The following is a 25,198-nucleotide window of genomic DNA, read 5'->3' on the forward strand; positions in this document are numbered from 1 at the left end:
GGGGGAGGGTGAGTGTGGGAAAACGTGTAGCCTCAGCCTCCACCCTTTTCCACCCACCGACCACCCTACCGCTGCTGCTGCTCGGTCCAAGAGGGGCGAAGAGCAGGAGGGCGGCGAGAGGAGGACAGGGGGTGGAAAGGGGGGTGGCGAGCAGGAGGAAAAAGGGAACTGGGGGACGGCCGAGAGGGGCACGGTAAAGGGAGAGGGGTTGTCGCACGCCTATCCGCTCGATAGCAGCTTACAGTCCGTACACGTTCACTACCTCCCTAGAATTTCGTGGCCTGTCTCTCTCTCTCTCTCTCTCTCTCTCTCTCTCTCTCTCTCTCTCTCTTTCTCTCTCTCGTACTCTCCTGTCGAAATTCTGCACCAAAAAAGGCACGCTCGTCGACCGTACGAATACATTCGACGCCGAGATTTTGCCCGGTCGCCGCCCGAACCTTATTCCACGACTTACGAGCGTTCGCCGCGCACGGGAGGCATCGGGGATGATCCACTGCGGATGTCTATCATAAATATGTGACTTAGGACCGCTTCCTCCACCTGGTGTCTTCATGTCCGAGGTTAAGCGAGCTTTATGCTGCTCTTCGTCCGTACCATACATAACTACGATTCCGTAAAAGAACGTATGAATACTTTATTCTTAATTCACTTACTTAACCGGACGGTTCGTTCGAGCAGACCTGCCTTAGTCGGGGCGAGAGACGGCCGAAAGTAGCAATAAAGTAGATAAGAATGGGCTAGGTGAAGACAATAAGTGTGTCGGGATCATTTGGGTGTCCAGTACGAAAGTACCGTGTCCGCTATCGAATGACAATAATATACGGGGGAAGGGGGGCAGGTGGATGTTTCTTGCCTTACCGCGCCTTTGGGAAACTGTATCTCATTGTGTCTCGGATAACAGAGACGTCGGTGGAATTACTGCGAGACGCGGCCCCGGCGAACGTCGTACCGCTGGAGAATCTCTCGCCGGCCTGAATCGTCCCGGAAGGACGTTTTCCTCCTATTATCTCGTTTTAACAGCCGGACGAGAGCGACGCGAAAGACGCGGCGCGCGGCGTATCGGACGAGGTGGAAGTCGTCCACGCCTCAAAGTCGCGAGCGACCGAATTCGTCTCGCAACGTTCGCCCCTCGGCGCGTTTTAATTAAAAAATATCCTCGGCACACAAAAGCCGGAATTACGTGCGGAAGCGCGCGCGTGCGAGAGAGAGAGAGAGAGAGTAACGACACAAAAAAAAAGATCGAGCGTCTTGAGACTTTCGCGCGAGGGATATCATTAAGCACACCTGGATGTAATACGTGCTCGTTCGCAAATTGTGGCACTGAGATATACCCCCCTTGTCCTCTTCCTCCTCCTCCTTCTCTTCTTCTTCTTCTTAGCCTGGCTTCTCTTTCCCCTTTCATCTCCTCCGCCATCCTCTCTCTCTCTCTCTCTCTCTCTTTCTCTGCTGAGACACACAGGCAGCAGGGAAAAGAGAGCAACGTCAGAACGCTCGACCGTTTCCTAGGTCGCCGTCGACGACGGGTCTTCGTCCTGGAAAACCCTGAAAATTGATTTTCCAGGCGCGGTCTCCCGCGTTACCCACGCACAGGTCTCTCTCGGTTGCATCGATTTTCACCTGGCTCCCCCTCTTGCCACTCTCTTCTCTCTCTCTCACTCTCTCTCTTTCTCTCTCTCACTCTCTCTCTCTTTCCACCCTCTATATCCCGTCTCTCTCTTTCTCTCAGTTTCTCTCCCTATCTCTCTCTTTCTCTCTGCTGCTGCCACCTCGCTGCTCGCCACCGCCGACTCAAACCAGGCGTTCATTCAGAATCCAAGAGGAAAAAAAGAAGCGAAATCTAGGTCAATGGAGGTTTGAGAAATTTGCGATAGTCGCGGCTCGCCGTTCCAGGCCGACGGCCAGAGAGAGGCGCTCGCGGAATATCGTTCGTGTCGATTTCACGGCGTTTCGCACGCGAATATACCCGCCGCGATCGTCGAGGAAGTCGCGCGTGCGATAAAGCGAGAGGGTGACAATGCTCGTCGCATTTCACCAGCGACGATTAAGATGCGCGCGCGCGCGAGAGAGAGAGAGAGAGAGAAATTCGCACGATAAACGATAGCCGAGATTCTCGCGGTTCCTTGGCGTATCTTTTACTTTCGCTGGGAAATGAAAGAGGTGGAGGGTCGCGCGTGCATTCGAAAAATATCAAGGGCGATATATCTTCTGGAGCACACGTTGTTCGCCGTCTCTCGCACCACGAACGAGACCCTTCGGAGGAGGGAAAGCAAGAAGGAGGCGCAGGATAGGGAATGAGACGGGAAGAAAAATGCGATACGGAAGGTCCTGTTGCGCTCACTGATGTCCGGAACTCCATAAAGCGAGTTAAGTCGGATGTACTACGGGAGCTTTCAAGTCCGAAAGTTCGAAAAGTTGGCGCGTCGCGAGGATCCCGAAGTTTGACCGTCGCGTCGTAGCATGATAGATTCTCCGGATCATGCCGGGGCAACGAAAATACTTGTTGCGGATATTCCCAGAGATCTAATTTTGCCGTTCAGATACCGAATACTGATTGTTGCCGTGACTTTTTGTTGCTGAAAGAAATTAAGAGACCCGGTTTTCAGAAAATATTTTTGATTTTTGAGCATTCCATAAGACATTTGGGATTATTGTTGCAGAAGGAGCTTAAAGATACAAGAAGGAAATTGAATTCGCTCGGAGTTGCAATTAATATTTTCCAAGACTGTCAGCGAATATCAGTTATATGATTAATTCACGATATTAAATGAGATCACGCTAGAATTAATTATCCGGATATTCTTGGTTTCCAGATTGGAAATATTATCTTCAGATTAGTGTTTCGCGTATCATGCGTATCGATTATGTATCGAATTGCACGGTCTGGAGCCATATACGTTAATAAAAATACGCCGCGGCAAAAATGTGCGTGTAAATTATTTACAAAAACTAATGGCACCACTATGCAACAATATTTGCAATGATATTAACCCTTTGCGGTCTGTAATCCGGGATATTCAAGCCATTTGGGCAGGAATATTCGGCCGGTTTTCCAGACCGCAAAGGGATAATATTCATGATATACAGGTACAGATATTTTTATAATTTATACTTTTACCTCGTGCGCACCATTATCAAATATTCGAAAAACGTAAATACCTTTCGCATCATTTATTTTCACATCGATGGCTGAATGCATCCTTCAGCTATGCTCGTGTTACCAGCCGTATTAGTCGGGAATATTTCCATAAAAGACAATAATTTAATAAAAATAATAATAATAATATATAAATATAATATATGCTCGCACTGAAACATCGTTGTGTATGGGGTCATAATTCAAGAAAAAAGAAGGAACGTCCGCGACAGAAGCACGTCCTCGGCTATTTTTTCCGCCCGACAGATTCTCAAATTTCCACCCTTCGCCCCCGTGAATTACCATAATTTTCCAACCCTAAAAACGCGCGCACTCGCGCCCGAGATCGTGTGGAATTTCAAGTTCCACCCCGATTACGTCCATATCAGGGACGAGTCACAATTTACGGCGGCGCGGGAACAGACGCATTTGCTTTCCATCGGCGTACGGGGGAGCACACTTTTCACACCCTCGCTCGAAACACCATAAAGCACCCGGCGAGGCGGGAAGGTCGAGCGAAGTCAAGTTGGGTTAGGTTAGCGTCGTGAATGACGGAGGAGGGTCGCATTTCGCCCCGATAAAGTTTGTTCGATCGGCCGTTAGTCTCCTTCTTATGGCTCCGCGCGCCCCTTCGCCGCGGCAACCTTTAAAGCTGCGTGCACAATGAAGCGCGCGGGAGTAGACGTTTCGCGATTTCTCGCGGAGAGCCCATCCGGGACCAATTTGGGATAAAGGAGCCATTATAACTTAATTTTTATTCCAGCTGCTCTTGCTCACCGCGAATTCTCTAATTATTTTCCCCGTTCAAACATTATCTCATACCATTCACTTATTTCCCACATATTCACTTAAAAGAAAAATAAAAAAAAAAAGACGAAAACCTCGGAAATATTTCGACAATTGCTGTTTATTCACAGACGAGTAGCCCAGGCACGTAACTGACCAATATTAACCGAGACCTCGAATATTCCAGCGATTCAAGACTACGCTCGACAAACCCGCATTTTCAACGACCTAACGAGAATATCGTACTATCAGGGTACCCTGTGTGACACTCAGCCACTTAAATCTCAGATACGTCGATAGGTGCCGTGAACGGTTTGTGAACTAATGGTTCGTAAAACTACGCCCTGATAGAGTTATCGGTCCACTATCTACTCTAGCCAATTACACACTGAGAAACCCATTTAGTTGGCTCAAATAAAATGTCTGTCTACGGGCAAATAAATATTTCGCTTGTGATAACCGAAATGCGGCTCTCCGAGACGAAAATGAAAAAGGCCTCGTTCAGTGAATCTAACTTTTAGTTCAAAGAAACTCCAAATTTTGGTTCTCACAACCAAAACATTTGTTTGCTCGTATCCAAACAAGCATATTGTTTGAGTCAACTAAGTGGGTTTCTCAGTGTAGTTGAACAAAGTTCAGGCCTCGCGTTACCATGCCCGACCTTTCACCATCTTCCAAGAACACTCGTAAAAATCGCCGATTTAAAATTCATTGTTATTTAAATGTTGAGAAAAAAGGGAAGAGAGAGAGAGAGAGAAAAGATAGATGGAGGGTGCAGATAATTCGGTCCGGGACCGCGATTACCCACCCTCGCGCTGTGGAACCGGCATTACACACACGCGGTTCGTGCCTTTTCCCGCGGACTCGGTGGGGCGGGCACGTTGCCGCCGGAAAGCGTGCAACGGCCGCGGACGAGCGTTTAACTTTGTTCCGAAGTTCTCCAAGGTCGTGCCGGCGCGCCGCGCCCGTTGTAGGTCGGTGCCACTGGAGTAAAGCGCGAGAGAGAATTTCCCGAGGCCGCGTCATAAATCTCTATCTGCTGCCGGGGGTAAACGCTCGCGGGATAGACTTCGGCGACGACTGTAATTTCGCGCCACCGGGCTGTTGTCTCTCTCTCCACGTGTACGCGAACACCTGTGCATGTGCTGCATGTGTGTGCGCGCGCGCGTATATATCGAGGGCGGTAAAAGATTTATCTGGCCCGTTTTCTTGTGCCCGCACGCGGGGGGAGGGGGAGACGGTTATTGCTTCGGCGTTTGCGGGGCGTTTCTCGGTAATAAATTTATTATCGATGCGGTGGTGGTGGTGGTGGTGGTGGTGCGAACGCAGGATTTCTTTTTTTTTTTCGGTTTATGAACTTTCGCGCTAATTTATTGGACGTTAAAACAGTCGCCCGCGGTAAGCGAACGACTTCCCCTTCACTTTCGGCCGTTACGACCGGGAGTTGGGGAGGATTTTACGTGAAATCTTTTCCGCTTTTTTTCGCGGATACGCTCGGATGATAAAAAATCGCTTAATGATCTCGCGTGCAAAATTTCGATTTCACTCGCGTTGCAACTTTCGTTAAATCTTTCCACCTTGGAAAAGAGCGCGCAGATCGGCACAGCGTAAAAGACGTTTAATTCTACGACAAGGCGTAACGCGCAAAGGGGATTACGGGGTGACTTTGCGTAAATAATTTATTTGTAGTCACCCCGCGCCGACTTGGACGAGCAATTATTTGTAGCGACGGTAGGGTCGAAAGGCGGACTCCGTAATCTAACTTTACGGGGAAAATCGTAGAAAGAACCGACCTGGACACGAAGCGCGCTTGGACCCAAACTGTTTAATCCTTTTTCACCGTTACTTTTGTAACATTCGCCGTCTCGGCGGGACGACACACTTAGCCGCCAAATTGTTGCGATAATACGAGGTACATGGAAACACATCGAAAACAAAACTCGTCGGGCGGTGTTACTTAACGAGCACTTATTCGCTCATGCGGGAACGACCATAAAAACGATCGTTTGAATTTCCCCTCGCGCGCGTCCCCCTCACGAAACGATCCGCATAATCGCGCGCGCGGAAAACCACCGCGCGAGTGTCTTTTAAACGTCGCGTTTAAGCGTCGTGTTTGCTTACGCGATACGAAATAAACGATCGCGCGCGCGTTTGCCAAGCATTCATACGTCAATATTTAGAACGAATTGTCGTCCGTACGATTTACCGCTGTTTGTACGCTATTTATGCGCGCTATTTATTATTTATACAATGGAAATTTGCGATTCGCGAGTTCGCTAATTGGCGCTCGTCGCCGCTGAAACATTCGAGCGGTCAACCGCTAATCGTTTGTGCATCTTGCACGAGATTAATTTATATCTTCATGAAACGTGGAAACGCTTTCGCGCGCTCTCCCTCCCCCGCTCTCTCTCTCTCTCTCTCTTTCTATCTCGCTCTTTATTCCCGTCAATGAATTTAACGTAGAAGAATGAACAAGGCGCGATACTCGAAATTGAAACAATTTTCTCATGACGGAAATAGTAAATTAATAATAGACCAATAGCATAATCGATACTTGGGAATGCCGCGGAGCTAACATTTCGCAAGAGTGACAGTAATTGAATGAGTTATTTGATAAACCGGATAAATCGGCGAAATTAAGTTTTCGTGTCGTCGCTTAAATTGAAAGTCTGCCGTGCGCAAGACGCGATTAACGAGAGCGAGCGCAAATTATACATACGTGTATATCTCGCGGATGAAAGTACACTTTAAACGCGTACAACGAGCGCATGATAAAAATTTGACGACGATGATTTTAGTTAGCCGGGCGAAATGATACCGGCGCGGATGGGCCATCGACAATGGAAACAACAATGGTTGTCATTTCTATTACAATAGACACGCCGCGCTTCTGTTCTAACAATTCCATTATCTCCGCGCGAGAGCGTCCCCCTTTATTATGCCTATCAGAAAATTTAGATCGTTTATTTAATGGGATATAAATATAGCCGAGCGCGGCCTATTAACAAAACACGGAGTATTTCGCGCGGAACAATAGCTTTGCGAAGTCATTTGGCCGTTCACGCGACGATTGCAATTATCGTTTCGTTATAATGGCCGCCGCAAGTAAGCGATTTAATGCTTAACGTTACGCAATTAAAATTAAAAATGGATCCCCCGCTGTGATCTCGCTGGAAAAAATTTTTTTCAAAGCCACTCGCGCGTGTGCATCGGCGATATATGTAACACAGAGCGGGGCCCGCCCCGCTAATAATTCCATCCTTTGATTTTTCTACGATTAAAGCTATCGCAAGTCGTACTCGCGAGCGCGCGTAATATGTGCATATGCGTACGCGCATATATATATATATACGTATATAAAGAAAAAAAATATGAAAAATATCCTTTAAATTTAACAGCGGGCTTAATTAAAAAAATCTAATTATGCATGCGGATTTTAAATTACTGGAGCAGAATTGATTTAAAAATTCATGCTTCACCGTCCGCAGTAATGAAACGAAAATGATGAAACTCGTTGTAATCGCAAGGAAACGCGGCCATTGTGTGTGCTTACTATTAATTTATGCAGTTACGTAATTATTCTCATTGTCCGCCTTTTCAGGGAAATGTCTACATCTAAGTGGTCTCACGCCCGAGCCATTGACAGCAGACGACGATTACAAACTCCTGCGCCTCGGCATCGGTTTTACAAATATGGTAGCACGCGCCACGAAAGGCAGCGCCGATCTCACGAGAAAGGAAATTAAAGAAGGTCAGTATGCCCGTCCGACTATCTTTTCTTTTCAATTTTCGACCGACGAGATCATCGCGAAATCTCGGTCGAAAATCACTATTGCACAAGTCGCTATCGATTCGCGACGAAATTCGCGAACTTATTTATTTACACTTTCTCTATTGTATTAATGTCACCTAACACATGTACATATGTATATCTCGTCGCGATTTAATATTTTGATCGCATCAAATTCGCGAAATATTTCACGCTAATTGACACCTCGATGTGAATTTCATGAATCTTCGTTCTCGGTGCGGCTTTACCGTCATTAACGTTAGAAATATTCCAATCGAAAATTACTTAAGGCTCGTTAAATTATTTCACGAGAAAATTACATTGTCAGGGGACAGTCAAAATCGAAATCGTATTCATTCACGCGAACTAGTCCGCCCCTTTTCCGGAGCGACTGGTACTACTGGCCTCGGAAACAATACGGTATATTCTAACCTAAACGCCGACACGGTTGAACCGTGTACACGTCCCGTGGACACACGTGTGTTACGTTAAGAATTGATAAAGTTTCGTTCACCGATCGCGCGCCGGCCCGAGTCACCACGAGTGATTCCGCTCTGATAGGATAGCGGGATCGCTCGGCGCATACATGTGCGGTAAAAATAAAGACGAAAGGAAGGAAATAGACACTTCGTGCTTTTTCATTCGAAAGGAGAATAACGCGTTATATGCCGGACTCAAGTTCGCGAACTTTGTCACGCTTCGTCTTCCGAATTTTAATTTTTCCGCGCGTCTACCTGGTGCCGTTCGCAACGGGGGCTTGACCCCCGCTTCTAAAGGCCGCCTTTGGGCGGCTTGCAACTCGCGTCGGGATTCCGGTTGAGATCCCATTTGTAAGCAGACACTCGAAAAACCGTGCCGACTACTCCGAAAGCCGCCCAAAGTGGACTCGACGACCGAATCTTGCTGCATTGTGCCGAGGCCGATCTTTATATGCTACATCCGTCATGACCTAACCGTTCACTTCTGCTTAACCTGATGTACAGGTATACGTGGCTCTCCCTGATCGCTTCGTGGAGAGGAAAAAAAAACATTCAAAGGCACGTCGCGTGTGCGTAAACTACGAACGTCTAGTAGTGCAACTCGTTGCTAAGGCGCATGCGATACGGAGCGGACAGTCGGCGAAACGTTCGAAAAATCTTCCATGAAACAAGATCAACTTGGAGAACTGCTGCCACAATGAGCCTTTTATGCGTGATTGAACGCTGCGCCGGGAGAATGAGCGGGACGTTGCGCGGACCCTTCGAGTGCTTGAAACGCTGACGTTTTCCTCCAGCGAGATTTCGCGAGAGTTTCGAAACTTTCCGACGCGTTCTCGGCTCGAAGGAACATTTTCGTAAAAATCTCGAGTCCGACGACAGATCTGCTCCTTTGCTCCTGCGCTCGAAGGAAAGTAAACGGTATGCGTTTAAGAGTCGGCGTGACGTGAAATGAGCGGGGAAAAATCGCGAGAAAGTGCATATTGTAAAATAACAAAACAGTTATAACCTTATAGGTTATTTATAACCTAATATAGGCGCCGCTTGGCTCATAGAAATCCAGTTAAACGTGCCGATTCAACGGTAGTCGTAATCTTCTGCGATGAAGGAGAAAGCACGTTTGTTAATTTGTTCTTAGCGAACATTCCCGTCGGTGGCGATATTTATTATTTACCAACCGGCCCGCGCTCTTGTTGTACGTCCCTGCGACAAAATGAGAGACGCTGAGAGAGGCGCCTCTTTCTCTTCCTCTCTCTCTCTCTCTCGACCGGCTCGAAAGAAAACAAACAGTGTGCGTCGAGCATCTCTCCGAAAAAGAAACCCACCGACGCCATTTCTGTTATAATTCGTCTTTGTTGCACGCATCGTCGAGGACGGGTCTGTGTTTCATGTGTGAGAGTGATATTCCATGGGAAAGAGCTCATCGATCGCGATCAGGTGTACTTACGTAGGTCCGAATGATCGACGCTGGTCGGAAATGACGGACCATTTTCCCCGGTCGACGACAAGGCCCAGTCCATCCTTTCCTGCGCGTCTCCGCTGGTCACACACCCACTTCTTCCTCTTTCCTAGGCTAACCCAACCGAGATTTTTAACGGCCGATCACTCGCACACCGCCGACATGTGTGCACGCGACGCGGGAAACGACAGTACTGCCAACTTGCCGGTTGGCTCGCGTTCTCAAAGGCATTTCGCGGCTCCATAGGAGATGGAGTGATGTGGTGGCCCCCCTCAGTCCGAAAATGTCGCCTTATGGCGAGAGTTCGATTATCGATAGCCTCCTAGGCCTCTCCCTGATATCGATCTAATCGCGGAAAAGTTTTAAAATTAAAAAGTACCTCCGACCAACGGGAGAAGGATGGGGAAATCACACGAGAATCACGATTTGTGGAGGTGATGGTGATCGTCGTCGATCATTTAAATTGCGGACGATCTATAAAACAAGCTTTCAAATGCACCGCTCTTTCTGGCAACAATGTTTTTTCTGGGGTTTCCTTTTTTCCAAATGTTTTTCAATTGCAATATCATGTCTCGATGATGACGTAATGAGCGAGAAGTGTTGTTTGTCTGTATCGTCGGAATTATAATAACATTAATGTAATATCCGGAGTATTCTTTTTGGAACTTAATATAACCGGTGTCCTCTTTCCGAAAGGTAAATGTTCGGTAAATTAATATGAATTCGAAAATACTCGGGCGCGCGAATGTGCGGAGTAGTCGGATACTTCGCTCATCATTTTAAATATAATTAGTGCGCCGATAAAGGTGGTACTTAAGGTTTCGTTAATACGTTTAATTGCGTTCACCGATTAGCGCGTGATAGTTCGGGAAAAATTTAACACAGCAGAACTATCGCACGATCGATGCGCTGAGAATAACGGTTGATTTGAGACTTTAAAATTTTTTTACGCGAAATTTCGAGGTAGAACAGAGAACGATGATGAAATAACACAAATGATGAGAAAATGAAATGATCGAAAAATGTGAGTTTTTATAGTTTTTACAGTTCATTTTCTCATCTTGACGTCATCACGATTTTCTGTTCTACCTGAGAGGTATTTCACAGGCGGGTCTACATGGGGAAAAAGGACTTAAAAATTTATTTGTGAAATATAAGATTTATTTCGCAGAAGTAAACATTTAAATAAAATTTGATTCCTAGCAAATAAACCAATTAACAAGAAAACTCGGATATATTCCACAAAAATATACATGTCGTCATATCACGGTCAAATTTTTTTTAACCAATAAATATCGAAGAAGATATCGCAAGAAACATTTACTTCGCAAAATTTCAATTTTTTTTTCTCGGCATATACAATAAAAATTTGTTGTGTTAACACATTCCACATGTCCCAAACGGTCTACTCAAATTTTCATGTTAATTTAACACAAGGTGAATATGTTGAAAAATAACAAAAATATTATTCCAGAAATTAACACAAAACGAATACTTATTAATCGACGCTGAAGTGTAAAATGTGTTATTTTAACATTTACACATGTCGAATATCAACGCAACACAAAAGATAACATAAACGCGATATGTTAAATTAACGCACGGGTATGTTAAAGATTCAGCACAAGAATTTTAACGAGGACCGATTTTAATAAAAGTACAAAAGTATTTTTTACTACGTGCGTTTCGCTGATCGTTCTAGTGAGCTTAAGAGCATTGTGACTTATCGTTATTTTTATTTGCAGGTAGCCACATCCTGCTCGAGAAGTTACGAAAGTATAAGCCAAAAATTGCCGTGTTCAACGGCAAACTTATATACGAGGTGTTCTCGGGGAAGAAGGAGTTTGGATTCGGAAGACAGCCAAACCTCGTCGAGGGTACAAATACGGTAAGGCAACTTTCCACATCTTGTTCTCGCGCTAACATCTCCGACGGAGGCTCGTTGAAGAACCATCATTTGAATTTGATCGAGAGCTCGTCGCGATGTTCTCACGTATCTGACGTTTCGTTGCAGTACATGTGGGTGATGCCTTCGAGCAGCGCGAGGTGTGCCCAATTGCCACGGGCTGCCGACAAGGTGCCGTATTATGCGGCCCTGAAGAAGTTCCGCGACTATCTGAACGGCACGATCTCGCATCTGGACGAGTCGGACATCGTCTTCGCCGACTCGAAGCTCAAGAAGAAGGAGCACGAGGCGATCGAGGACAAGAAGCCGGTGTTCAACGACGACTTGGTGGTCGATGGCGAGGGCCGCATCGCGGAGATCAACGGCACGGGGGTGAAGCAGGAGTCGGGTGTGCAGATACCTGGCAAGAAAAAACGCGGCAGGCCGAAGAAGATCAAGAATCCGGAGGACCAGCCGCCGCCGGATCCCGAGAAGCTGGACGCGAACGGCGAGGTAATCAAGAAACGGCGCGGCCGCCCGAAGAAGATACACCAGCAACAGAAGCAGCTGGAGCGGGAGAACCGGGAGAGAGAGCAGCAGCAACAGCAACAGCAGCACCAGACGATGGGCCACCTGAACGACGGCTACGGCAACGCGGTTTCGAACTGCTTCTCACCGCCGTTGATGTCACCACCGAAGACGTTTCCGCACATGGCTCCGTATCCTCAACCGATGAACGACTCCGGCTTCTTCGGCCAGAGCATGCAGGACAGCAGCCCGTACAACATGAGCGCGAAGCAGAGCCCGGTGCACCTGCACCAGCACTACAGCCAGAGCCCCAAGTCCATGTCGTTGTCGTTCACGCACTCGGACTTGTCGTCGGAGATCAACACCGCGATCTCGTCGGAGAACAACCTGGAGCCGTCACCGCTTACGTCGCCCAGTGTGGAGCACCCGGACTTCGAGCCGCCCACCAGCATGTCGCAGCAGAACATGGGCAACGACCATCGCCAGTACAACCCTGCCGGACCGGGGCCTGACCCTACCGCCACCGGGCATCACGGCAGCCCCGGGACACCGTCCCACAACAGTTACGCTAATTACATGGGCTACCACGAGCAGACGCCGGAGGCGCACAATCCGCACCCTCATCAGACGACGCCGACGCCGCTCAGCCAGACCGCCGAAGAGCACTCCCATCACTCCCATCCGACGCCGCCGCACACACACCCGCACACGCCTACCCACGTGGCCTCCATGTCGCCACACCACCATCCGCACGAGCAGTACGGTATCAAGAGGAACTCCGCCCAAGACGTGGCGTCCAAGAGTCTCAGCGACCTGGAGTCCCTCGTGGACCAGATACCGAGCATAGCCGATGGTGGCGGCAGCCAACGGCTGCAACACTCCCACCCGGGCATGCCGGACGACAGTTTGGCGGAGAAGATGGACGCTCACCATCAGTCCTACATGGCCGGTTTCGGTGGTATGCAGTCAACTGGCGGGATGACCAATTACAGCCCGCCCTTGGCTCCAGGTGGCGGTATCTATCCCGGCTCGCTGCACCACTCACCCAGCGACGGCTACGGCAGCTTGTACGGCATGAACGGCCGTCACCATCAGGAGTCTCAGCAGCAACAACAGCAGCAGCAGCAGCAGCAACAGCATCAGCAGCAGCAGCAACAACAGCACAGCAAGTCCTACACGGTGGAGAACCTGGCGTCTAGCAACTACACACCCAGCATGAACCACGGCCATCCCGGTAACTCGTACCCCAACATCATACCCGGGCCGCACTATCCGGTGCCGATGGGCTCCACCAACGGCTACCTGTTCAGCGGTCTCGAGTCAAGCCTGATGCAACGCACCTACGGGATCGGCGGCATGAGCGGCATGGGCGGCATGCACCCGGCATCCGCTCTCGGCCACATGACCAATCCGTACCCGTACAATGGCTCGTACTCGAGTTCCTTCGACGCTTACCCGGCGCCACCGGCTGGCATACACGCCCCGAGCGCCAATTACCCCGGCTACGTCGGCACGGCTAGCGCGGCACCCAGCACCACCACCACGCCGCCGTCCTACCTCCCGTCGCACCACAGACCGCCGGTCGACCTCTCCTACGACGGTGTATGATAATCGATGTAAAGCGCGTTTCTCACCGCCCAACCACACCACCGCCCCTTCGTCATCCCCCCTCCCTCCCTAGCCCCCCCATCCCTTCCCCCTATTAATCCCCGCCTGCCGATCGCCTCCCGCGCGCGAGCGACACACGCGCAGCCGCGTTTATCTTTTCTACGTATTTTTACACACGTCTAGGCTCGTACTCAACGTCAGGGGCACACCGTCGTCGCGCGTCGTCTCCTCGTCGTCTTCTCGTCGTCGTCTCGTCGTCGTCGTCGTTCCCCCTTGGAATCGCCCGCGAGCTACTCAAGCGCAAGCGTTGGCGAGATGCTACTTCGCGAACGCTCTTTCGCTCACTGTCTGTCTGTCTGTTTGTCCGTCTGTCTCTGTGGCGTCTTGGTACACCGATATCCCGTGGTACCATCTCTTCTCTTTCTTCTTCTGTCTAACTTTACACACACACACACACATTTACACAGAGCGTCTCAGGATTGACGTAAAGCGAGGTGCACGTGAGGTTGACTTGTGAAATTTAGATTTTATTCTCCCCGATCGGGAACGTCGACGCCACGGTACTGATGACGGATCTGTCATCCGGTGTTCAAAGTGGACATTACTCAGATAGAGTTTGAATCTCAGCTCTTCTTCAATGACGCTGAAGAGGAATAGATCTTAAATTTTGTGACGCTGCATGTTCACCTTGCGTCAATCAGGGGACAGTCTACGCAACTGTCTTTCATTTGAACGCACCTCCCCCTCCTGTTCCCTGCTCCTACATCCTGCTTCTACTTCGTCATTCTGCCTTTGTCTCTCTCTCTCTCTCCCTCTCCCCCCCTCCTCCTCTCTCTTTTTAATCCTTTTTCTTTCTTTTTATCTCGCTCTCGATATGCGATGATGCCGTGAGTAATTACGGGCGCGCGGCTCGAGAACGGGAAACTGCTCGTGAAACGCGACCGCAGCGCACGCAACGAATGGAAAAAAAAAGCCTTTGCTAGATTAGGTTCGCCGATCGCGTTCTGTACCGATCCGACCGTCAAACAATACACACCTATATACCACATACGCGCGCACGCACGCAAAGACCGATAACCGTGACGATAAACGGCGACCTTAACGTCGCGCAGATCGCGATTACGAATTCGGCCGACGTAGCCGAGAGCTGAACATGTAATTGCGCTGTGTCCCTTTTTCCCTCCTGCCCCATCGATCGCCCGACATCGATCATCGCCGATTACCCTATGTACGCTCGAGGCTTTACCTCCGAAACCGTGTTTCCGTGTTTTCAAAGGATCACAAGATCGGAATACGAAGTGCTGCGAGCTTTCGCGCAAAATAAAGGTGGGAAGGAGAGAGAGAGAGAGAGAGAGAGAAAGAGCGAGTGAGAATGAGTGAGTGAGTGAGTGAGTGTGTGAGAGGGGGGGAGAGAGAGAGAGAGATCTGCAATTGATACGCCGCCTTCGAAAAGCCGATAAGAGATAACGTCGCGGTACAAACTTGGAGTAAAGCACGATGTGACGGAAAATCACCGGGTCTTGGAACAGGTGTAATCTCGATAGGGTTCGAATTTCGATGGCATCGACGCGAAATATTATCCGCGTTTAATGAGTGAGTGAAATGCGCGAAGATCGATGCAAGGTGTGCGTTTCTCCTACGGCACCGTTTAGGATTAGCACGGTATGCCGATATTCCCGAAGAATATCCGTGACACCGTGCACCGATTAGGAATGGCGGCACCGTTTACTTATGCGTTTTGTATACAGCACCTGCGATTTATACTATTGTTGGCTTGTTATTGTTGTTATTACTATATATTGCGTGTTTGATTGTTTAACGCGCGTCTCGGACCGTTATTACGTTCCTACATCGTCGGAACAGTTGGTCTTTATGCCCCTCGATAAATTGGTTGCTCGATCAGTTTAACATGGATAAGATATACGTGAAATATTATTGTTTTCTTCTTTCTGTTGAAGAAGAAGAGCGATATTCGCACGATTTTTCGAACTTTTAACATCAAAGGGGCCGCCGAGTCGTCACACTCGGACGGGCAAGTCGGCTAGCACAATTTTCATCCTTCGCGAGAACTTGAAAAGTAATGTTGCACGATGAAGACACCGAGTGCATCGTGTTTACGAGATCGATATTGTCTCTCTTCATATCCTCAGAATACGCTATCGTTGTCCCAAACCGCGGTTCTTGTGGTGTTAACTGTCACTCTTCGCGCCGACTGTGTCTCTCACGGGAAGTATGAAGTATGAAAAATTCACGGGAGAATCGAGATCCTTGTGAAAAAAAAAAAACGTACAACTCTATCGTGTCTCCGTCAGTCCACGTTCGCGATTATACAGTTATAGGCAGAGCAATTGATATCGGTGTAATTTTGCTGATTTCACGTTTGAATATCAGAGATGCGCGACAACGATCTTGATATTTAATCGCGTGTACGCGAGACGCGCGCGCGACACTCGGCAACTTGAGGGTCCCGTTCTCGCGGGTGTGTTCGCGTACCCGCGGCGTCGAGGAGGGAATTGAATTCATGAAATTATTCCGGTCTGAATTTTCGGCGATAGATTAAGAACGCGGTCACCGATCAATCGTCTACGTTTTTGCGCTCAACGTGTGTGGAAGCATCGCCGGTCACTTACCTCTTGGTTAACAACGCGTTTGCGTCAACCTCCACGAGCGAGCGAGCGGATCTTCTTTGTTCCTGCGAACAAAAGATACGCTGTTGTTTATCTCGCTCGTTTGAGTTTCGTTTGTCTCGTTGCCACATTGTCGTTTTCATTTGAATTTCGCTTAATTTTCCACGATTCGTCGACGATGTACTCGTTTGTTGAGCGATCGTTCCGACGAAAATCGCTTCTTCGTCGAATCATTACAACAACAGGTTTCCCGGGTCAACCGTTTGAGTGAAAACTGCAAATGTTGATTTTCACCAAGCGGCCGTTCAACAATATTTACCTCCTCTGTTCTGTACACGAAAGCTTACGAGCAATAAACGGCGAATCGCTGGGCCGAATCAGATTGTATTAGCGAGTGCGACACAAAGCCGAATCGGGAAGGGTTGCGACCAGCATGTGCCATAACCGAGAACTCAGTTGACACTCTGAGTGCAAAACCAAAGGGAATCGTGACTTTTGCGCCATAGGAAGAAGCCAAAATAACGGGGAAGACCGTACGTTTCCCCCGTAACAACCCGGCCCCGACGACTTTCAGACGCGTGTTTGACTCTCATAAGGTAGACCGATTTTCGTAGCAATCGGCTTTTGCTTTAATCGAATTTTCGCGTGTACATTCCTGATCGATAGCTGACAAAAATAGACTTGCCTGATGCTTGCACTCGAGGCCGCAACTGCAGTTCAAAGCAAAAGTGTCGAAGCTCTTCCGATTCGCGAGACGCGATTCGGCCCTCCGATCGCGTCAAAACGGCTGAGAGAGCATCGAACGCAACTTCGTAGGAAGGGAACTCCACCGTCTCGGCAGACCTGAATGCAAAGAGAAGATATCATCGAGCTGCGAACTGCGAGCCACGCCCCGTTTGCGCTCACCACTTATGTGAGTTTCGTGGGCTTTTTTAACAGAGTAAATATTAATCGTTATCGTCATCGTATCGTTAAGGTTACTGCACATAGTAAGGCGAAGCCAGCCGATTGCGCCGGTGTTTCCTTATAATCGTAGGAAACAGCCGCTTTTATCAATGTCGGTCGGACTTAACACCGCAGTTCAATCCTTATATCCGGGCGAATTCTTTCCCGACTACGCGGTCTTGTCTCCCTTATTTCTTGACATGCAAGCGTTGCACAAACCGTGTTACATGTGAGCGAATAGGATAAAATTCGTAGTGTGCGGGTGCGATTTTTGTCAAAAGAATCGTCGCATAGTAAATATCGCTTGCTTAATAATTTTTTAAGCATTAAAAGTTTCTCTTGGATGCGTCCGACTCTCGCGACTCTCGGATGAAGAAGAGTGACTTCTTCATCTCCTTCTGGGACCGGAAGGGGAGGAAGGATCGATTGCACCGCGGTAGACATTTGTAACCGACGTTGGCAGAACCGGCCTTTTTAACGCGTGCGGAATAGTGATCCGCTGACGATCGACCGAATTATAATATTTGAATCTAGAAGTCTAAGTAAGAACACCGGCGCAACCGGATACCGAGCTCACTTAAATGTAAGACGTAAGTCCTAACGGGAGGCAGAAGGAAGAGACTACTCGTACGTTTGTTTATCACGCCCGCCACACTTTCGTACCTCGCGCCCGCAACAGCCATCGCCGTTCTCGTTGCAACTCTGATTATTATTTATCGTTAGAACTCGATATCGCTGTGGAGTTACATATGTTACTGTCGTTAACATAGTCGCGTTACGTTGTCTCGTTAATTATATTCTGTTATGCGTTTCGCATTGCCGAAAGTCACTATATATTAAATACGATCATAACACGAACATGCAAATGTACACGCATACACACGCAACACGTGTACACACGTACAATTACACTTACACTCAGTCGTATAGGTATTAATAGCTGGCATTATTAAATCGACATCCTCCTTTGTCGCTGACCGACGCTGTAAAGTGACGCATCTGGCATGATTATATAAATATATATATATATATACAGATATAAATATATAAATATATAAATATAAATATATATATATATATAGATATTATAAATAAACTCTATAAATATATTATATATTGAATATAAATATGTAAGGATAAGCGCGCGAGAGCAACACACACATAGGATGTGTCGAGACATTTAAGATGATGCACAGGGTATAGAATGAAGAATCGTTGATATAATAACTGATGTCTATATTATTATAGATGTTTCTTTCGTTCCATCGGCCTCAAACGCACTCACACGCGAGTCACGCGAGTACGTACGTACGCGATCGAAGTATTGTAGTAGATGTTTTTCAGAATCCAATCCGACTCCGGGCGGCGGCCAAGAATATAGATGTCATGTCGGTGTGTTAGTCCGCGCAAACGTTCATCGATTCGAAATGCGAGAGGGACGAGGATTAAAATATGTATTCCCGCCGGTTCTCCCGACCGAGAGAGAGAGAGAGAGAGAGAGAGAAAGAGTGAGAGAGAGAAAGAAAGAGAGAAAGAGAGAAAGAGAGAGAGAGAGAGAGTTGAGACCGGCGAGATCCGCCATCACTAACTAATTAATTGACTCTTCGATTAATCAAATTAACTGATTGTAAATTGATCGCTATAAGGGACTTTATTATTAAGTATAAATATTATATATTATACAGATATATAAAAAAAAAGGTGGATTCGCTGTTGAACGTGTCGAATAAACAAAGCAAAAAACAAAAAAGAGAGAAACAAAATCCAGGAGTAAGTGAGCGAGTAAGAGAGCTTGGGCCGGCACTCCGGCCTCCGACATATTTTTTAATCGCTTCGAACCTCTATTATTCTACCTACTAATTAAACGTAATAGTGTATCTACGTGTGCGTCCGAACGATCGGTCGATCCGCCGCCCCGTCACCGTCGCTCATCGCCGTTGTCGTCGATCGGATCGCGATCGCTCGGGCTAATCGAGATGTGTTCTGTATTCGAATTAACGAATGTACTTCTCGAATATTCATCGCTCCTACGAATGTGTCGCGGGAAGGAAGGGTGACGGATGCTCGACTTAGAAAATTTCTGCTCCTTGCCGCCCGACCCCGTAAGCCGAACACGCAGATCTCCTTCGAGATGGGGGGGACGTTTCATTTGGGTGCTCAATGGATACACCCGAGTATCCCGCAATACTCTGTAAATCTGGATGTCCGTCAGTACTATGATGTCAATGCTACGACACTTTATGTGAAAATAAATTGTTACAAATACACTACTGATATATAAATCCGAAGCAATGGTGTTCTTTACCTGAGAAACAAAATGCCCGATCACGACTGATGTGGAGATACTTTTGACGCGTAATCGTCGCAAATATCGATGATTTTGTGTGTCCCTAATGCCCATTTCTACCATCATGATTTAAATCTAATCGACGATTAATTCGACGAAATTGACCGATTGCATTGATCAGTTCAGCTAATTGACGACACAATGCGATTGGTCAGTTCTATTGAATTAATCGTCGATTAGATTTAAATTACAATGATAGAAACGGGCATTATACTCGTGAAACTTTTTTTCCACTTATTAAGTTATACATATATACGGGTGACGCTGCGGGATATTCGGAGGTCCAACGAGTATCCGACGGACATTCTCAATCAATATCTGCGTTACAGACGCAAATATTCATTCCGAATGCCGAGAATCTTCAATTACACACACATGCGTGTACGATCAATTCAAAACGAATCATTCGATCGTGAAGGAAGTGATCCAAATTTCTCTTGTCCAAAATCGCGCACAACCGTGTGCGCGAGAAAAAGAAAAGAAAAATCCGACATCCTCACCCGTCGTTTCCCGTTAATGAGGCTAATGTTTTAACGAGTAATCCTCTATAGCCCATTACCGAGTCGAATTAAGAAGTAAGGAGGCGAAGTCACTTATACGTGCGTTTAACCACAATTATTAAAGAATCACTAAGCGTAGCTGGACTCCTTAAATGCTGGACGTGTGTCATGCTTAAAGGAAAATAAGATGTTCAAGAACAACGATTACACTTTGCTTACAAGGACGAGGCCGACATTTGTCCAATCGCGTCCTTGTATCGCATCGATCGCTTCGAAAAAGGAAGACGAGAAAAAGAGACCAAATAATGAAAAACCACGAAAAAGGAAAATTGGCAAATGAGACTGTAAACGAGACCACAGTTAAGAATCGCTAATTAATCAGGGTCTGTGCGTTTTTTCTACGAGTCAACTTTTGCTGTTGTTGTTCCGCGTGTCTCGCAGCTAATAATTCCTCCGTTATCCGTTGTGGGGAGAGAGAGAGAGAGAGAGAGAGAGAGAGAGAAAGTATAGAAGTTAGGCAAAATTAGGGAGGCAATCATGAAATGACCCATCATTGTTGAGGGAAAATTCCAAGTAGAGTCGCGCGAAAAGACCATAGCTTAAATAGAACAAGACGAACCTCGAAGTTATTTTCTCGTGACCAAGCTGCAAAAGAACAGCTGCAGGACAGAAACGAACAAATACGCATCTCTCACGCAACACACACCCCTCTTGTAAATTTTAACATATTAAACGAATCCTGTGGAGACAGACTTTTCTCTTTCTCTGGGCTCACCTTATCTGAGAGTCGGTGGCAGTTTGTGTCAAAGAAAATAAATTGATTCGTTGAAACAAGTGGAATGCGTTGATTATTCAGCCGTAACCTCGGCTTCTCTCCACCTCTCGTTGTATACCTGGAATAAGAAATGAAAATTAATCAGCCCTATCAAATTCACGAAATTCACGAAATCAGAGATGCATTTTGCAAAATTTTTGCACGGAAACGTTGTGTTTCGTTTCAGCGTTTTTTCAATATGTAACATCTCGTTTTAAATACCGCTTTATTTTACGGTCAGATTTTACTAAATTGTTTTAAACAAGTTTTATTATTCGAAAGATACCTTACCCGTATCTAACGAGGCTGTTCCTCGTTGCATCTTTTTTATAACCACAAGATGCTGCAATTGTGAGACACGTTTCTAAAAAGATTAGACGATGTACAATGCGAAGGAAAGAATAACTGACTGACGAGACATTTTAATTAAAATATAACATTTAAATTTAGTGACTCCATCTATCGGATTGAGTGTACTAAATCGATGAGTGTGGCCTCTACTGGGAGCAATACGAAGTGCATCAAGGCCTTTCATAACCTATGTCTGAGACACACAAAAAGTGTCGGTTCATTATACACATCAGGTGTTTTTGATTGTATAAAAGTTCACGATGCCGTTGGAAAATTTGGAAGAGGAAGGTTTGGAGAAAAATCCGAATCTGGAATTGGCGCAAACTAAATTCCTGCTGAGTCTTCCTGAGCACAGAAATGACCATTTTCTGAAGACGAAACTCTTGGATGCCATCAAAGCCGATAGTGAGATTGCATCTTTTTTCTCACTACTTATTATGTTATTTCGCGAGAATTTAACGTAACTTACGAATGCATAATTAATTTTATATAAGAAAATAAGTTTTATATATACTATTTTTATCTTGATTGTTGAAGAGATATGTCATCTGTCATCGCGTAACCTTATTCAATCAACGACTCGATCCATTCTATAATAGTATACAACAGAATTCTTAATTTATCGCAACAATCTGTAACATTTATTGATAATTAGCTATCACCTTTTATTTAACAGACATGGCTCCATTTTACGAAGAGGTGTGTAAAGACTTGGACTGGTCGGTAGATGATACGCTTCTTTCAACAATGAAGGCACACAATACGGAGCAATTGAAGAAGCTCGACGATGCTATAGAAGATGCTGAGAAAAATTTAGGCGAGATGGAGGTTCGGGAAGCTAACTTGAAGAAATCCGAATACCTATGCCGAATAGGTGATAAGGAAGGTGCAATTTCAGCATTTAGGAAAACTTACGACAAGACAGTATCTTTAGGGCACAGGCTAGATATCGTATTTCACAATATTAGGATTGGTCTGTTCTATCTGGATCATGATCACATTACTAGAAATATTGAAAAGGCCAAGAGGTTGGTAAAAGCGAGAAAACTGTCATTCATAATAAGCATGATGCATTTTCCAACAATATTAGTATGTATATTTTGTAGCCTGATAGAGGAAGGTGGCGACTGGGACAGACGAAACCGTCTAAAGGTTTATCAAGGAACATACTGCATAGCGGTGCGCAACTTTAAGGAAGCTGCAAACTTTTTCTTGGACACAATTAGCACGTTCACAAGTTACGAACTTATGGATTACAATACGTTCGTGAGATACACCGTATACTTGAGTATGATAAGCCTCCCGCGCAACGAGCTGAGGGACAAAATCATTAAGGGATCTGAGATACTAGAGGTTCTTCATAGCAACTCGGACGTTAAGGATTACTTGTTTTCGTTGTATAATTGCCATTACGCGGACTTCTTCAAGAATCTCGGTAAATCGATAGATGACATTTTTACTTTGCCACTTTTTGTACTTATTTTCGGAGGACTATGTCGTGAACGGTGATATCATTTCAGCACACGTTGAAGGATTATTGCGCCGAGATTACTTGGTATTTCCGCATTATCGGTATTACGTTCGAGAGATGCGCATACTCGCGTACACGCAACTACTGGAATCCTACCGGTCTTTGACCCTCCAGTATATGGCCGAAGCATTTGGTGTTACAGTGGAGTACATCGATCAGTAAGTAATCTATTCTGCGTATATCTCTATATCACTGATGCAATATTAGAACTTGATTATTTTATTATTAACATGTACATTATATATTTTGCAAAATTGTATGCACGCTTATTTTGCTCCGTTCCGCTGTTTTGCGTAATTATATAATAAATGTTACGGAGCTGCGTTATCAATAGCAGTTAGCTTTTAAAAGGTATACAGAATTACACTAATTATTGAATTAATTTTACAGAGAATTGTCGCGCTTCATAGCAGCAGGGAGATTGCATTGCAAAGTCGATCGAGTTGGAGGTGTGGTCGAAACCAATCGACCGGACAGTAAAAACTGGCAGTATCAAGCCATGGTGAAGCAAGGGGACCTCCTACTCAACAGGGTGCAGAAATTATCGCGTGTTATTAATATTTAATTTCATATATCGCATTATACGTATGTCAAATATATGCGCAATACACTTTCTAACAATAAAATTTACTTACCTTATAAATAACGCAAAATTATATGATTGTATTTAGCGAATATCTGCATATTGAATAATGTTTTTTATGAAATTGAGAGAGAAAGCGTGTGTAAGAATAAATTTAATGTAGCAGTAGTGGTATAATCAAGGTTGGGTAGTAACTTGCTAATTCAATTAAAAGTCAAGTTTAAATGAGTTAACTTTTAATTTAACTTAGTTACTTTTTATGCATTAACTTATTTGTGTTTTCAGTTAAAATATTTCATATATAGCTTTGCAATAATTAACTTTCAACTTTATTTTTAACTTTAATAAAACTGATTTCACTTTACCTAACTCTTAATTGAGTTAGTATTCTATTTATGTAATTTTTAACTTAATTTAGTTAAAAAAGAAATAAATTTACCCAATCCTATGATATAATACACACGAACACACGTACGTGCGCATCTTGTAACGAACGTCGAGTGTTATTTCAAAGAGGATACAAACGGCTTTATTTAACCTTTGCAAAAAGTCAAAACAAACAACGTTATAGAAATAACAACAGAAATATGGCGAGAGGAACAAAAAGTACATAAGTCAGTAAGTTACTATTTCGCCAGTTCCAACGATTGGGTCAGTAATCATATTTCTAACAAAGTGTTCGCGCGTCACATAACTCTCGATTATCTCATTTACAAGATATATCAATATCGCCTCGGGAAAATTAACGGTTAAGTGAAAGCAATGAGAATGTAACTATTTTTAATAATGATTCGGGTATTTTTCTGACACAAAAGATACTCGGCGTCATCGTTATTTCGAAAGATACATTCTTGGTGAAAGTATATTTTGCGTTGCACCTTTTTTCTGTATCATACATCATATGCAAGATTTAAGGATTAGTCCTTAAGATAAGATTATGCGAAACAAGTAATTATATACATTGTTATACAACACATAAGTACAATTACGAGAGTCATCACATGTTTATACATAATTAAATATAGTCACGAGACTTCTATTCAAGGTACGTTACGTGTAACCAAAACATTGCGAACTGAAGATGAAATAATAACCGTGTACAAATGTTTCAGGTAACCGAGAGGATGCGATGCGAAATTATTGAACGTTGGAAATTGCAGAACGAGGAATATACGTGTCCCCTGTGTAATCATTATTGCAGCATTGTTATGTAAGTTATTCCTATGATCGTTGAAAAATCGCGAGAAACCGCGGTTAAACTTCCACTGGAATTGTAGGAGCTAGCCGGTCAGCTCTCTCCGCTCATTTTGCATATTACTTATCTATCTCATATTCTCGTTTTTCTCTTTCTAGAGACAAAATAACTCTTCGCACGATAATTTCATGCAATATGTACGAAACCTTTTTCTACACCGATATCGGTATTTCGATGGACGGTGAAGCGGCCTATGAAAAATGGTTACGTTATCTACGAAGACACAAGCCTGTCAGGGTGTAATTAATTTTAAAGAACATAACACGGAGAAAATGACGAGAACTTTCGAGGAAATTCGATCCGTTTTAGTTACCTCTGACTGGTCGACGATAACTGTATGTGGGTTTCATTTTCTAGTCCGCGACATCAGCACTATATAGTATAACTGGAGTATATTTTGTACGGTTAAACGTGATTGCATGTTGAAAGATTAATTTAGAATTCTGCATGATACGTAATTAGAAATAATTTAATACGAATTAAATTGAAACGGCTTGGGAACACGTTTTAAACATCGCGGCAGGGCAAACAAACTCGCCGTTCCGATAAAAATTTAACCGAAATCCGTGTGGCAGCGAAT

The 25,198-nt window shown here is 45.5% G+C and overlaps 3 protein-coding genes across 3 annotated transcripts in view; 2 read left to right on the plus strand and 1 right to left on the minus strand.

The window, feature by feature from the left end:
• The window catches only part of LOC106746476, a 167,129-nt gene extending 156,972 nt beyond the window's left edge, over positions 1 to 10,157 (minus strand). The window contains exon 1 of the mRNA XM_014623104.1: positions 9,633 to 10,157. Coding sequence (XP_014478590.1) covers positions 9,633 to 9,705 — 73 coding nt within the window. The 5' untranslated portion in view covers positions 9,706 to 10,157. The remainder of the gene's footprint in view (positions 1 to 9,632) is intronic.
• Positions 1 to 19,525, plus strand: part of LOC106746477 — a 150,918-nt gene extending 131,393 nt beyond the window's left edge. The window contains exons 7-9 of the mRNA XM_014623105.1: positions 7,521 to 7,670; positions 11,390 to 11,532; positions 11,659 to 19,525. Coding sequence (XP_014478591.1) covers positions 7,521 to 7,670; positions 11,390 to 11,532; positions 11,659 to 13,665 — 2,300 coding nt within the window. The 3' untranslated portion in view covers positions 13,666 to 19,525. The remainder of the gene's footprint in view (positions 1 to 7,520; positions 7,671 to 11,389; positions 11,533 to 11,658) is intronic.
• A 1,890-nt stretch (positions 19,526 to 21,415) lies between these two features.
• On the plus strand, positions 21,416 to 23,487 carry LOC106746460 (26S proteasome non-ATPase regulatory subunit 6). Its single transcript, XM_014623064.1, has 5 exons — positions 21,416 to 21,654; positions 21,926 to 22,277; positions 22,356 to 22,684; positions 22,770 to 22,938; positions 23,171 to 23,487. The coding sequence occupies exons 1-5, from the start codon at positions 21,510 to 21,512 to the stop codon at positions 23,343 to 23,345; spliced, it is 1,170 nt and encodes a 389-aa protein (XP_014478550.1). The 5' UTR covers positions 21,416 to 21,509; the 3' UTR covers positions 23,346 to 23,487.
• Positions 23,488 to 25,198: the final 1,711 nt, after the last annotated feature.

The sequence above is a fragment of the Dinoponera quadriceps genome, unplaced genomic scaffold (genome assembly GCF_001313825.1).
Source record: "Dinoponera quadriceps isolate SergipeBrazil2010 unplaced genomic scaffold, ASM131382v1 scaffold1850, whole genome shotgun sequence".
Lineage (NCBI taxonomy): Eukaryota > Metazoa > Arthropoda > Insecta > Hymenoptera > Formicidae > Dinoponera > Dinoponera quadriceps.